At 45.5% G+C, this 13,018-nt stretch overlaps 1 protein-coding gene across 1 annotated transcript in view; it reads right to left on the reverse strand.

The window, feature by feature from the left end:
• LCK (LCK proto-oncogene, Src family tyrosine kinase) overlaps positions 1-13,018 on the reverse strand; it is a 31,671-nt gene that overhangs the window by 17,398 nt on the left and 1,255 nt on the right. Inside the window, exons 2-9 of the mRNA XM_048500418.1 lie at positions 10,117-10,233; positions 9,171-9,271; positions 8,393-8,474; positions 6,174-6,264; positions 5,372-5,470; positions 3,833-3,936; positions 2,383-2,532; positions 164-316 (exon numbers count right to left, since the gene is read on the reverse strand). Coding sequence (XP_048356375.1) covers positions 164-316; positions 2,383-2,532; positions 3,833-3,936; positions 5,372-5,470; positions 6,174-6,264; positions 8,393-8,474; positions 9,171-9,269 — 778 coding nt within the window. The 5' untranslated portion in view covers positions 9,270-9,271; positions 10,117-10,233. The remainder of the gene's footprint in view (positions 1-163; positions 317-2,382; positions 2,533-3,832; positions 3,937-5,371; positions 5,471-6,173; positions 6,265-8,392; positions 8,475-9,170; positions 9,272-10,116; positions 10,234-13,018) is intronic.

Genomic DNA, 13,018 nt, shown 5'->3' on the forward strand with positions numbered 1-13,018 from the left:
TTCCTTCAAAAAAGGGGGTTGTGTGCATGATCCAGTCAAACTTATTTTCACAATCGTAAGGGCTAGATATTTATCGGGGTTTTAAAAGAACAGACTCCCAAGCTGCTGAAATGCAGAAAATGCAAATGACCACCACCCTTGTTCCAGTCATCATCACACTCACCCATCCAGACTTCTCCAAACTGTCCAGCTCCCAGTTTCTCCACCAGTTTGAGAGTCTCTCGAGGCACCTCCCATTCATCCTGCCACCAGGGCTTCTGTGGCTTCTGGGTCTGGCAGGGTTTTGCAAGGAGTGTGCACAGCCCATCAGTGTGATCTGAAATCCCAGAGGCAGAAACAAAACAAACAAGGTGAAGTAAAGAGAAGGAGCAAAGGTTCTATTGAAGAGGTTCATGCGATTGTTAAAATGTTCACTAGTAAGAAAAGGTCACTAGGTCCTTTGAAAGGATATGAAAGATCATCAAGCCAATTGTATATCCCAAAATAGGGCTCTATACCACATAATCCAGATCACAGCCATCCAAAGACACAATGGGCGCGCTGCAGAAAGGGTAATGAAAGTATGTTACTGCAAAGACTGATTCATACATTATCTTCTCAAGGAGGTGACATAGGTATATGAGTGCCCCGCTGCCTGATCTGGATGGCCCAGGCTTGTCCAATCTTGTCGGATCTCACAAGCTAAGCAGAGTCAGCCCTCGTTAGTAACTCGGATGGGAGACCACCAAGGAAGTCAGAGGCAGAAAACAACTAACTACTTCTGCTTGTTTCTTACCTTGAAAATCTATGATGTCACCATAAGTTGGTTGCAACTTGATGGCATTTTCTGCCCTCTGCCTGTTCTAAAATTCCACAGAACGTAGCAAATTCCAAAAGAAAAAAGAAAAAGGTGTTCTGTCACACCTGAAAAACTAGTATATATTTTATTCCAGCATTTGCGCTCATGGAACAGAACTCACTTTGTCAGATGCAATGGATGGATTCTTGCTAGGTGGATATTGTAAACAAGTATATAAAAACAAACAGATAGCAGGCTGAAACATCCATGAAATGCAACACATGCAGTGTGAAATATAATTTAGTTAAATGCAAATCGAATCGAGAAAAAGGAAGGGATCAGTCACTGTTTAAGTTAAGCTAGTTAAGACCTGTACTGGGTGGGTGTTCAGCAAAACCCAAATTTAGCATAGAAAATTTATCCACATAACCTTAGCAAAACTTGGGACACCCGACAGATGTTTACTAGCTCGGCATAATTAGAAAATGTTATGTTTTCCTTGATTTGTGTTAAATTTTACACAATCACTTTTCACCCTGTACACGTTGCATTGCATGGTCCTTTGGCTCCGCTGTTTGTTTTCATCCTCCTACTTAAAATGTCTGCCATTGCTTGCATTTGACAAAGTGGGTCCATGAAGGCTGATGCTGGAATAAAGCCTTGTTGGCTTTTAAGATGCCGGGATAACAACACGATTCAGGCTAATTTTCCCTATAGCAAACTAACATGGTTACGTGCTGGAATTCCAGATGGGGAGCAGAGTTACACCACTGCATCAAATACCTTTAAAAGCTTGATAAAGACCACCAAATATATTGGTAGCAAAAACTTTAGCAGATGACAGCCTGCTTTGCCAGAGGCAAGAAAGATAGAATCCCTCCCAGCTAGGATTGCCAACATTCAGGTTGGATCTGGAGAGCTCCGGGGATTACAATTGATCAGCAGACTCCAGAGATCAGTTCCCTGGAGAAAATGGCTACTTCGGAGCGGGAAGTCTATGGCATCACCCAGTGGTGTATTTGCCTAGGGACAAGGGGTACCCCTTGTCCCCAGGCGCCGCTCTTCTGGTCATGTGGGGGGCACAAAATCGACCCCCCACATGGCTAGGAAGATGGCAGCAGGGGGCGGAGCCAGGCTCCCTCGACTCTGCCTATGTCGATGGTAACATGGGCAGGGTCAAGGGCACTCGAAGACTTTGAGCACCCTCAACCCCGCCCATGTCATCATCAACATGGACAGGGTTGAGAGCGCCCGGCTCCACCGCCTCCCACCCAGCTGAGCTCCCAGCCAGCAGCCGGCAATCCCTTCTGCCCTCCCCTCCAGGGAGGCCAGAAGAGCCGGCCATCCCCAGCCTCGGAGAGCTGATTTTTATAAGCATTGAGGCCGGGGGTGGGGCTTGGAGAGGCCCCAATTTGTCTCCAGGCGCCATTTACCCCCAGTACGCCTCTGGCATAATCTCTCTCCTGAGGTTCCTCCAAAAACTCCACCCCCAAATCTCCAAGAATTTTCCACTTTGGAGCTGGCAATCCTACTCCCATCAATGGTCAGAACAGGCAGAGAAGGACAGAGAGGCCCCAGGCCTAGCCAATGTCTTTCAGCCTTACGTGTGTAATGCTCCACCAGCTTGTGCAGGTTGTCAAAAGGGATGCGAGGGGAGATGTAGAAGCCACCATTATCGAGGTTGCGGATCTTGTAATGCTTCACTACTTCCCCTTGGTTCTGGTCAAAGTCCCGCACAGAGAGGGAAAAGGATCCTAGGAAGATGCACGAGAAAAAGGGAAATCAGATTCTGGATCACATCTTTATTTTATTTCCTTCTATTTTGAAACGACTGTGCCTTACCAGCTAAGGGACGATTAGGCTCAGTGTTACCTACACTAGTTGTTGGTGGCTCTCCAAGGTCTTGGGAAGTCAGGGGGCTCTATCTTAGCACCTGCCACCCAAAATCCTGGGCACTGAACCTGAGATCTTTTCCTCGCACAGTAAACGGTCTATCACTGAGCCACAGCTGCCCTCACAAAAAAGTCACTACTGACATTCTTCCTCCTCTCATGAATTTTTTAACAGATTATTCTTCCTCCAAACGTGCTTTGAAATTTTGCTTTCAGTGAGAATCGGCAGAATGTCTCAGTTGTTACCACCTCTGCTAGATTGTATGGGGAGTTGCTTCAACAGTTGGGGTCCCAAAAGGAGATCCAGAGCTTGTCATAGGCAAATGATAACATTCATAGCACATCTTCACTGACCACTTTTCGATGGATCCTAGGCGGCCTGCATGGATTCTGTCCCCCCTCACCTCAAGAAGGAATTTCCCGTGTTGTTTTTTTTTAAAGAGGTGCCAGTACTTTTATATAAGATTGCAGCAATTTGCAGCAATATCCATCAGACTTGGGGGAGCCCCTCTCCCAAGGCAACATTACTCAGTACTGGTGAGTACTACCACAAAAAAAAGCCCTGGGAATCTCCAAATGTATACCCCACCTTGAACCACAAGGAAAGGCAGGGTACAAATGTTTTAATGAATTGATTAGACTCCTCAAAGAGGCCCAATTCTGGTCACTTCAACAAGACTGAGCTGCACTTTTGAAAGTGGCTGGGTTTGACTCAAGGAACATAAAGCATTAGCATCTTCTTAATGCTTCTTAATTGCACCAAAGGTTTTGTAAGATTACCATAACTCATACAGTTTATCTTTATCTCAAAGGACCCCAAAGTCTCATGTTTAGCACAGGAACTAGGAATTTTCCGACTGGAAACATGTTTATCAAGAAAGGTGATGGCAGTTTGAAACAGATTTCTCTCTGTATGGTGCACACTTTTATGCCACTTCGTATTGTTTCAAAAACCTGTCTGACTGTGTGCCTCCAGGCAAGCAAAACCTCTCTCAACTCAACTTCAGCTCTCTAGCGGTTTCTTAGTGTTTCCCACATTTCCTGGGGAAATAGATGATAGTTTAGCCTATCTGAGTCAGGAGTATGGATACCATCCTGTGCCCAGTCTCCATACGCCCAGTGTCACAAAGCGTTGTCTGTCATATGTGTGCTCATTGGTTACCTTTGGTGGATTCACTTTCTCGGATGAGAAAAGCACCATGTGTGTTGCCGGTCGTCAGGAGCTGACGTTCAGCATCCTTCCTGCTGATCGCTTTGAAAAACCACCTGCAAGAAATAACAAAGAACTTGTAAACGTCTTTCCCCGCCATGTAGTTTGTAGTCAAAGTAACTGAACTAGGTTTTTTTAAGCAACTACAACTATTGATTATTCAGATTTTTAAAAGTGCAGGAAAAAAATTCCCAAACAGAGAAACACATTGTTAAAAAAACTACAATCCCCCAGCCTGGCCCCTGCCTTTTTAATGCAGAGAAAAAGAGAGAGTTGCACCAATTCACAGATAAATAAACATAGTGGAAACTACAACAGGGATTAAAATTTCTGTTCTGCGCACCTGTTGAAGCTCTCGAAAGGTTTGAGCATGAGCATTTCATTATGAGGAAGGATTTACCATGCATATGAATAAGCTATGGCGCAAAGCAATTTGCTGAGACCTCACAGGCCCATTTAAGATTTGACTTCCAAAGTACATGTAGACTAGAAACAATTGGATGGGTTTTTGCTATATTTTGGGGCACGCCCAGCCACAAGACAACACTTCTGGTGTCCTCTCAGATTCATCCAAGTATTGCTATCCTTTTCCAGTTCCTCCCTTTTATGTGTAGAAAGGGATTGTAGCTTCGTCAGCAGACGCTGTAAGGTTGCCGGCCTCCAGGCCCAGGATGAAGTTTTTCCAGAATTACAACAGATCTCCAAGCTACAGAGCTCAGTTCCTTTGCAGAAAGTGGCAGCTTCAAAAGGTGGACATGACTTCTCTGATGAGCAAACTTCTTGCCCCAAGTACCCCCTTCCCTAACCTCAGCCCCCCAGATCTCCAGGAATTACCCAACCTGGATTTAGCAACCCTCTATGACACCCATGATCAGTGAAAGGGCTACTGAAAGGTGAGCCATCCCGACTCGCATAGTTCTTTCATTATAGTTGCATAACTCTGCCTTGGAACCCATCACTCTGTCACTCTCCAGGATGACAAAAGGGACAGAACTCAAGATATGGCATTTAAAAACAATGCTGTTGAGTATACCACCAGAAAAGCTTTCTAAGAAACTGAATGAACTGTTGGTTGTCATGGGCTTTCCAGGCTGTGTGGCCGTGGTCTAGTAGATCTGGTTCCTAACGTTTCACCTGCATCTGTGGCTGGCATCTTCAGAGAGAAGTGTGTCACTTCTCTCTGTGATACACCAGAGCAGCCTTCTTCTTTTGTTATGACATATTTCCAATAAACTAGCAATGCCCATTTTGAGGATTCTTTATGAAGGGATTTTGAGGATTCTTTATGAAGGGAAACCTTTGAGGGAAAACACAATCATTTCTAACAGACTTCTCTCTGTGATACACCTCTGAAGATGCCAGCCACAGATGCAGGCAAAATGTTAGGAACAAGATCTACCAGACCACGGCCCCACAGCCCGGAAAACCCACAACAACCAGTTGAATCTGGCAGTGAAAGCCTTCGACAATATAACAATCATTTCTGCTTACGGTTCTTGTTCCAGGCTGTTGTGTTTGACAACAAAGTTGCTTGGAATAAAGCCCACCTGCCCTGTAGTGAGGGACTGGGCTTTCCACCAATCTCCTTTCCTGGAATGGAAAAAAATAAATATTAATCATCCCCCTTTGGTGTGTAATTTAAGTTATACATTCTACAAGAGGTATTTCCACTGTTCAGAGTGAGTAACAGGAAAATCTAAAAACCCGTCCAGTAAAACTATCAAATGCCAAAAAAGGGCAGTAACGGTAGCTTTGTGTACATGCGCATTGCATCATGAGATGCAAGCCCACAATGCAAGTCATTCTGCTACTGAATGTGAAAATCAAGAGCTTTTGTTGATATGCCAGAGCTATTATAACTCTAAAGTGGGAACAGACTTACTCTTATTTATTTAAAACATTTATTAGCTACCTTTCTCCGGGGGCAGAGCTTCCAAGGGGACATATGGGGTGATATGCCCTGGGCGGGCTGCTGTTCGGTCACGTGGGGGTGGAAAATCGCCCCCACACCCCTCCTCCTTCCCCCCTCAGCCCGGCCCCACCACACCAGGCTGCTCCTTCAGCCAGTGGAGCCTCTGCCGGCTGAAGGAGCAGCCTGGCAGGGCCACCACCAGGTGCTCCTTGGCCCCGTCAGGCCCAGCCCCACCAGTCTGCCTGGAACCACTGCCACCTAAGGTAAGTGGGGTGCAGGGGGCACCCAGAGCAGGTGTTGCCCCAGGCGCCATTTTTCCTCTCTACACCTCTGCCTTTCTTCCTTGCAGAACTCAATGTGGCTTACAATACTCCTACTTACTCTTCCAATACCCGCAGCTGTTCCCCTTTCCGAAGCACCAAGTCTCCATCATGGGTTGATTGGTAATCGTATAATGCAACCACTAGATTATCTGAAAGGAAAATTAACACACCTCTTCAGAGCTGCTTGCCAGGGGAAGGAAAGTACTTCAAACACAGCTTGCATAATTGGGGAATTACTTGGAGATAATCTAACAGACATTTGCAAAAAACAGCTAGCCCTATCGCACAAACAACAAAAGCTGTCCCATGGGAAGGGGATGCAATATTTTTAGGGTGTGTTCTCTCCACCTCTCTTTACACCTTCACTCCTCATCACTACCAACCACTACAACAAATGCATTCTGGTGCCTGAAAGTTGTATAGTTCCTAGAACACCTGGCACAAAAACACCTGTCCACATGTCAAAGGGACTGTACATACATCTGTTGGTATTAATGAGCCAACATGCATTCAGAAATGAAACTAGGGACCAATATCTTGATCAGTGTTGGATTTAGAGTTACCAGCTCTGGGTTGGGAAATACTTGGAGAATTGGGGGGTGGAGTCTGAGGAGGGCGGAGTTTGGGGAGAGGAGGGACTCAGTGGGGTATAATGCTGTAAAGTCTACCTTCCAAAGCAGGTATTTTGTACAGCTGAACTGAATTCTGGCTGAATCCCAACCAGGAAATTCAATCTAGATCAAACCGAGTTTGAAAATAAACCACCTTTTCATTGAGATTTCAACCTCCCCACTGCAGCATGTTTCCAGTGCAGCCATCTAGGCCTATCTCAGATTCAAGAAATGTAACAATCCCCACTACCACGCAATCGGCTCGGCAGATCTCTCCTGATTGGCTGTCATGCCGTGTTGGGGCAGGACCTTTTTTTGCCTCCCGCAAAAGCATGCTCACATTATGACATCAGCACGTCTCCCCCACCCAAGTTTCTGGTTGGTTATCATTCTCTCGAGCTCTCTTGAGAACAGTGCTGCGCGCACTGATTGGTCGTAAGGCATTTGCATCACGCTCCACGGCGGGAAATTTGAACCAGGATTAGACCCCTGATTCTCCCATCCAAACTGGATTGAAGACGTGTTTTTTGAAAAAGTAGTACTTTAAAGCAGATTTGGCAAAGATGTGGGATGAGGGGGAGAATGAGAGCCAGAATCAGGATGAATCCTTGTTCGTCGATCAGGCAGTGGGGAGTTCTTCCTGAATCCTTGATATTTTGTGTGAGTATCATGCGATTAATTGACCGTGGGGAATCGGTCGCCTGGTGGGCCACTGGGAGTAGCAGAGTGCTGGACTAGATGGACTCTGGTCTGATCCAGCAGGCTAGTAGTTATGTTCTTATGAGATCAGTTGTAATAGTAAGAGATCTCCAGGCCCCACCTGGAAATTGGCAACTCTCGTTAGGTTTTATAAGGTTGCCAGCCTCCAAGTTGACCCTGGAGTTCTCACAGAGTTACAACTGATCTCTACACTACAGAGATCAGTGAGTGAACTCTATGGGCGACAGAGGTCCCGTTTCTCCCCAGTCTTGGCTAGGGTTGTCAGACACCTGGTGGGACCTGGAGATCTGGCATTTCAACTGATCTCCAGATGACAGAGATCAGTTCCCCTGGATAAATGGCTACTTTAGAAGGTGGACTTTATGGCACTATACCTCACGGAGACCCCACCCCCAATCCTGCCCTCCCTAGGCTTCACACCCCCCCCCCCAGATCTCCAGGAATTTCCCAAGCTGAAGTTGGCAACCCAGGCTTGTATTGTGTTCTGTTGTAATAGCAGGACATCTTCAGCTACTGCCTGGAGGCTATGTACATGCATTGATTATTACAGGAGAATAACTCAACCCACACATAAAGAGCAAACAAATGTACACTGTATACAATTTGTATGTGGACTCAGCGTAACTTATGAACGTGGCTTAATACTCAGGCATTCTTAACTCCATTATCAGAGTGCACCCACTGCGTATTCTGAGAATTGTAGCTTCCAGAACACCTGATAATCCCCACAATGCACGCAGGAGATGATGTAAACAGAGGACTAAAGATGGAGGAGAGGGAGGGAGGAGGTCATATATCTCCATCTTCATTTTATATTTGAGGGCTCTGGACTTTCCCCCAAGTTCCCGAAATTCTGCCCTGATAGTGGTAGAGGAATCCAATGATACCAGGAAATCTACAAAGGCCTTTAGCGGCATGGCAATCAGGACAGGGGAGATAGTGAAACCTTGAAGAGGAGAACTGGGAGGAGAAACCGCTTCATTAGACAGCAGAGGATTCCAAGCTTCGGAGCCATTGGCAGTCGGCCTCTGAGGGGGGAAACAAAGACCAAGTCAAGATCACGTGCCAGCACTTTTCAAGAGGGTGATCATCACATTTCTCATCAGGCAGGTTGCCAACAACTAGGTCAAGCCAGAACTACTGCTGACCTCCAGACAAAAGCAGTTCCCTTGGAGAAGATGGCTGCTTGAGGTGGACTGTATGAATTTATAACCCACTTAAGTCCCTTTCCTCCTCAAACCGCACCCTCCCCAGACTCCATCCCTTCAGTTTCCAAAAATTTCCCAATGCAGATTTGGCAAGTCTCATCTCCTATTCTTTTTGGAGGCATGGTCTAATGGAAAATTAATACAGATGCAAAGAGGGATGTAAGATTGATCCATTCAGTTAGCAGGCATCGATAACAGACCCCAGTGAGTTGTTGTTTTTAAAGAACGTCAATGGAGTTCAAATTGTCTCCATTAAAAATGAAATGAACAGTCATATAGAGTCCAGGTGCAACATAAATTCCAGGGTCTACCCAGTTGAAGAGAAAATGTGAATCGTGTTTGGATGACAGGTTAAGGGAGAAAGGACTTTTAACACTGAGAAGCCTGTAACATAATTTAGTTTTTGGAGCCAGGACCAGTGGAACGTTCAGGAACTTTGTACAAAGCATTATGGCAAGAAACCAATGCAGACATTTAAGGAAAGCTGTGAGGAATTTGAGCAGAAAGGTCTCTCACCTCTGACCTGGTATCTGGGTCGATTGGGTAGTGGCAAATCTCACAAATTTCAATATTTTCAAGCCACTCATCCTCTGAACTGTAGCAGCAACCCATCATCTCTGCAGCAGGGATAGGGGGTTGGAGAGGGAATCAAAGATACCCCACTTAAAATCACTGTTCAGTTATGGGCACGTTAAATTGATCAGGACAAGATGTTTAAAAGACCTACAGAAGGGTCCTGGAGTTCTTCCCGAACTACAACTGATTTCTAGATCTCTTCCTCTGGGGGAAAATGGCAGCTTCAGAGGACAGACTGTATGGCATCACAACCCCAAACCCCACCCTTTCTAGGCTCTGTCCCAAATCTCCAGGAATTTCCCAACCTGGAGCTGGCCACCTGGACAGATAGACTTCATAAGCATTAGAAGCTGCCTCTGGCATGATTTGTTATTTTGAGGGCCCAGAAAATGTAATGATACCAAGGCATCGTCAGATCCATCAGACCTCTATCAATTGACATGCAGAATAATGCACTTTTAATCCACTTTCACAATTGATTGCAAGTGGATTTTGCTATTCCGCACAGTAAAATCCAGATGCAAAAAGCACTCGAAGTGGATTGAAAGTGTATTATTCTGCATGTGTGGAAGGAGCCTAAGTGGTCCTTATTTAGAATCATGCCCACTATTGCTAGAATTCCAATAGCTTGGAATGGATTTAATAGCTTGCTACTGTCACGTAGCAGAAAGAAGCCAAAACATTATTATAAAGATAACAGACCTTTCAGTAATACAATAGTAAAATATAACAATGGTAAAGGTAAAGATAATTCTCTGTGGAAACATGGGGTGACATCACATCATGATATTTATTAGGCAGACTATGTTTATGGGGCAGTTTGCTGTTGCCTTCCCCGGTCATCTCCACTTTACCCCCCAGTAAGCTGGATACTCAGTTTACCAACCTCAGAAGGATGGACAGCCACCCGGCAATCTTGAGCAAGCTATATTTATATGTTATGTTAGATTAACTGAGTTCTTTCAAATCCAGGACCTGGTCTCCCCGACAATGCACATTCTCACTACAACAAAAAAGGATAAAGAGATGTTCTCTTGAGCAGCCTGGACCACATACAAGAGTGGAGCAATTATTATAAACTCCTTTGTAAACATTACAAAACAACTGCCCATGAACAACATTCTCTAGCACATCAACCCATGAACAACATTCTCTAGAAAAAGGACATTATTTGAACAAATGGGTGAGTATAACAGAAAACCCATACTAACAATAAAATTTGCAGATAGCCCAAGGATAGCCTGATCTCTTCAGATTTCAGAAGCTAACAGGATGGACCATGGCCTGGGTAGTGATTGGAGACCTCCAAGGAATACTAGTGTCGTGACATGGAGACCAGAAATGGCAAATCACCTCTGTTAAGTCTCTTGCTTTGACAACCCTACTAGGTCACCATAAATCAGCTGTCACATGATGGCAAAAAAAAATTCTGATGGCAAAATGAAATTTTTACATAGTGCTAACATAAAAGCTGTCCTACAAGGCAGTATAAATCACTGCATTTACAGATATGGTTTGTCATTTGATGAGTTAATTGGGAAGTCATAATGAAAAATAAAATTGAAGATTCCTGAACTGCAGGAGAATGGAAGTTATTTGTTGTTATAATAATCATGGTGGGCTGGTGACATGGAACCCACATTCACGAGGATAAACAAAATGGCTCCTCCTCTTCATGCCATTCTGCCACTGTTCTCAGTAATAGGTACAGCTGTATTCCCTGAGAAAGATTTTGGACCTTTAAAATTGCCCAGCAGATAGAAATTTAGCAAATATGCAGTTATATAGGAGCTTCTGTCAGAAAAACAGTGGCAATTCTGACTTCTCCTGAAATGAGCCTGCGTTGTTTTGTCAGTAAAATAGAAAGCTCTATCAACATAGGGCAGCAATGCTCTCTTTAGCTACTTCTGAATCTCTCAGTATTTGTCATGTATACCCACTACAAACACAGTAACTTGGACAGCCAGTATGGTGAAGTGGTTAGCATATCTGACTGGTTCGAGTCAGCCATGGAAGCTTGCGTGGTCCAGTCACACACACTCTGCCCTAACCTACCTCACAGCTTTGTTCTGAGGATAAAATGGAGGGAAGGAAAACAATGTAAACCGCTTTAAGTCTCCATTGGGGTGAAGGGTAGAGTATAAATAAAGTAAGTAAATAAACAAATAATCTTCCACTGAAAGTCACAGCCTAGTAGGCTTTTAATATTAGTATCAATGTCTTAATATTGACACTGAAAATCTCCATTTATCAATTAGATCACAGTTGATGCGGTTGCCGCCCCGGCGGCTCTCCAGCATTGTTTGGAGGCGGTAGCTGGTTGGTTGCAGCAGAGCAGGTTGCAACTGAATCCATCGAAGACGGAGATCCTCTGGCTAGGCCGCAGGGGTGAGGCTGGGGGTTTCCAGCCGCCGGTGTGGGAGGGGGTCTCATTGGCGCCGACCTCCTCCGTTCGCAGTCTGGGGGTCCACCTGGATTCGTCTCTTTCAATGGAGACCCAGGTGGCCCATACAACCCGGACTGCATTTTTCCATCTTTGTCAGGCCCGGCAGTTGGCTCCCTTCCTCTCCCGGGCGGATCTGGCCACTGTGATCCATGCAACGGTCACCTCCAGGCTGGACTTTTGTAACTCGCTGAACGCCGGCCTTCCCTTGCGTTTGATTCGGAAGTTAAAACTGGTTCAACATGCGGCAGCACGCCTGCTCACAGGAGGCGCCTTCAGAGAACACATCCAGCCTGTGTTGCGGCAGCTGCATTACTGGGCTTCCGCTGAATCTCCCAATCATCTTCAAGGTGTGGGTTTTGACCTTGCTAAGGCTTTTGCGCCGCCTGGGGCCCTTCGTGGACTGGGACCGGTGATCACCCCATATGTCCCAATTCGGCCTCTGCGCTTCTGCAGAGGCCGCAATCTGCTGGTGGGTCCCCGGCCCCTCTATGATGCGATGCTGGCCTCCACGCTGGCCACAGGACTTTTCACGGCACTGGCCCCGGCCTGGTGGAACACCCCTTCCTCCAGCTGTCATTGGCCCTGCGGGACTCTGGGTGAGTTCCTTTGCGAGGGCCTGTAAGCACCGTGCTGTTCCACCGGGCCTTTGGAGTGGCTAGGCTGCTAATATGGTGCTCCCCCTTCACTTGCTCACTGCCTGGGGCAGTTACATCAGGGTCCCCTCATATGAGGAGCCCCACTGCCCCCCCCCCCCATGGAGGTAGGTTTTAAATTGGGGCCGGACGCCTCCTGTTTATTATGTATTATGGTTATTCACTGTTTTTATGAGTTTTAAGTTATTTTATGGGATGGAGCCTATGTATTTATATTTGTATGATTGCTCCTGTTGATATTTAGATAATGTTGTTCACCGCCCGGAGCCCTCCGGGGATCGGGCGGTATATAAATTGAAAAAAGAAAGAAAGAAAGAAAGAAAGAAAGAAAGAAAGAAAGAAAGAAAGAAAGAAAGAAAGAAAGAAAGAAAGAAAGAAAGAAAGAAAGAAAGAAAGAAAGAAAGAAAGAAAGAAAGAAAGATGTTTAGCTTTTCTGTGGATTCTCACAATATTGCAATTTTGCATTACATTTAATTGATTGTTTAATTGTCATGGTCCTTTCTGGGGTTTCTCTACCATTGCATTGGTTTATTTTTGGGGTCCTCCCCCGTATGGAGGTTTCTGTGCTTGGTTTTTGTTATAAACTGGACATAAATTGGGGGCGAGGGAAACCCAGCTGGTTCATCAGCAGCTATCTGTGAATGTGTATTGAGTCACTCGAAAGAAAAGGAAACTTGAATTCCTGACCA

The sequence above is a fragment of the Sphaerodactylus townsendi genome, linkage group LG06 (assembly GCF_021028975.2).
Source record: "Sphaerodactylus townsendi isolate TG3544 linkage group LG06, MPM_Stown_v2.3, whole genome shotgun sequence".
In the NCBI taxonomy this organism is placed as follows: domain Eukaryota; kingdom Metazoa; phylum Chordata; class Lepidosauria; order Squamata; family Sphaerodactylidae; genus Sphaerodactylus; species Sphaerodactylus townsendi.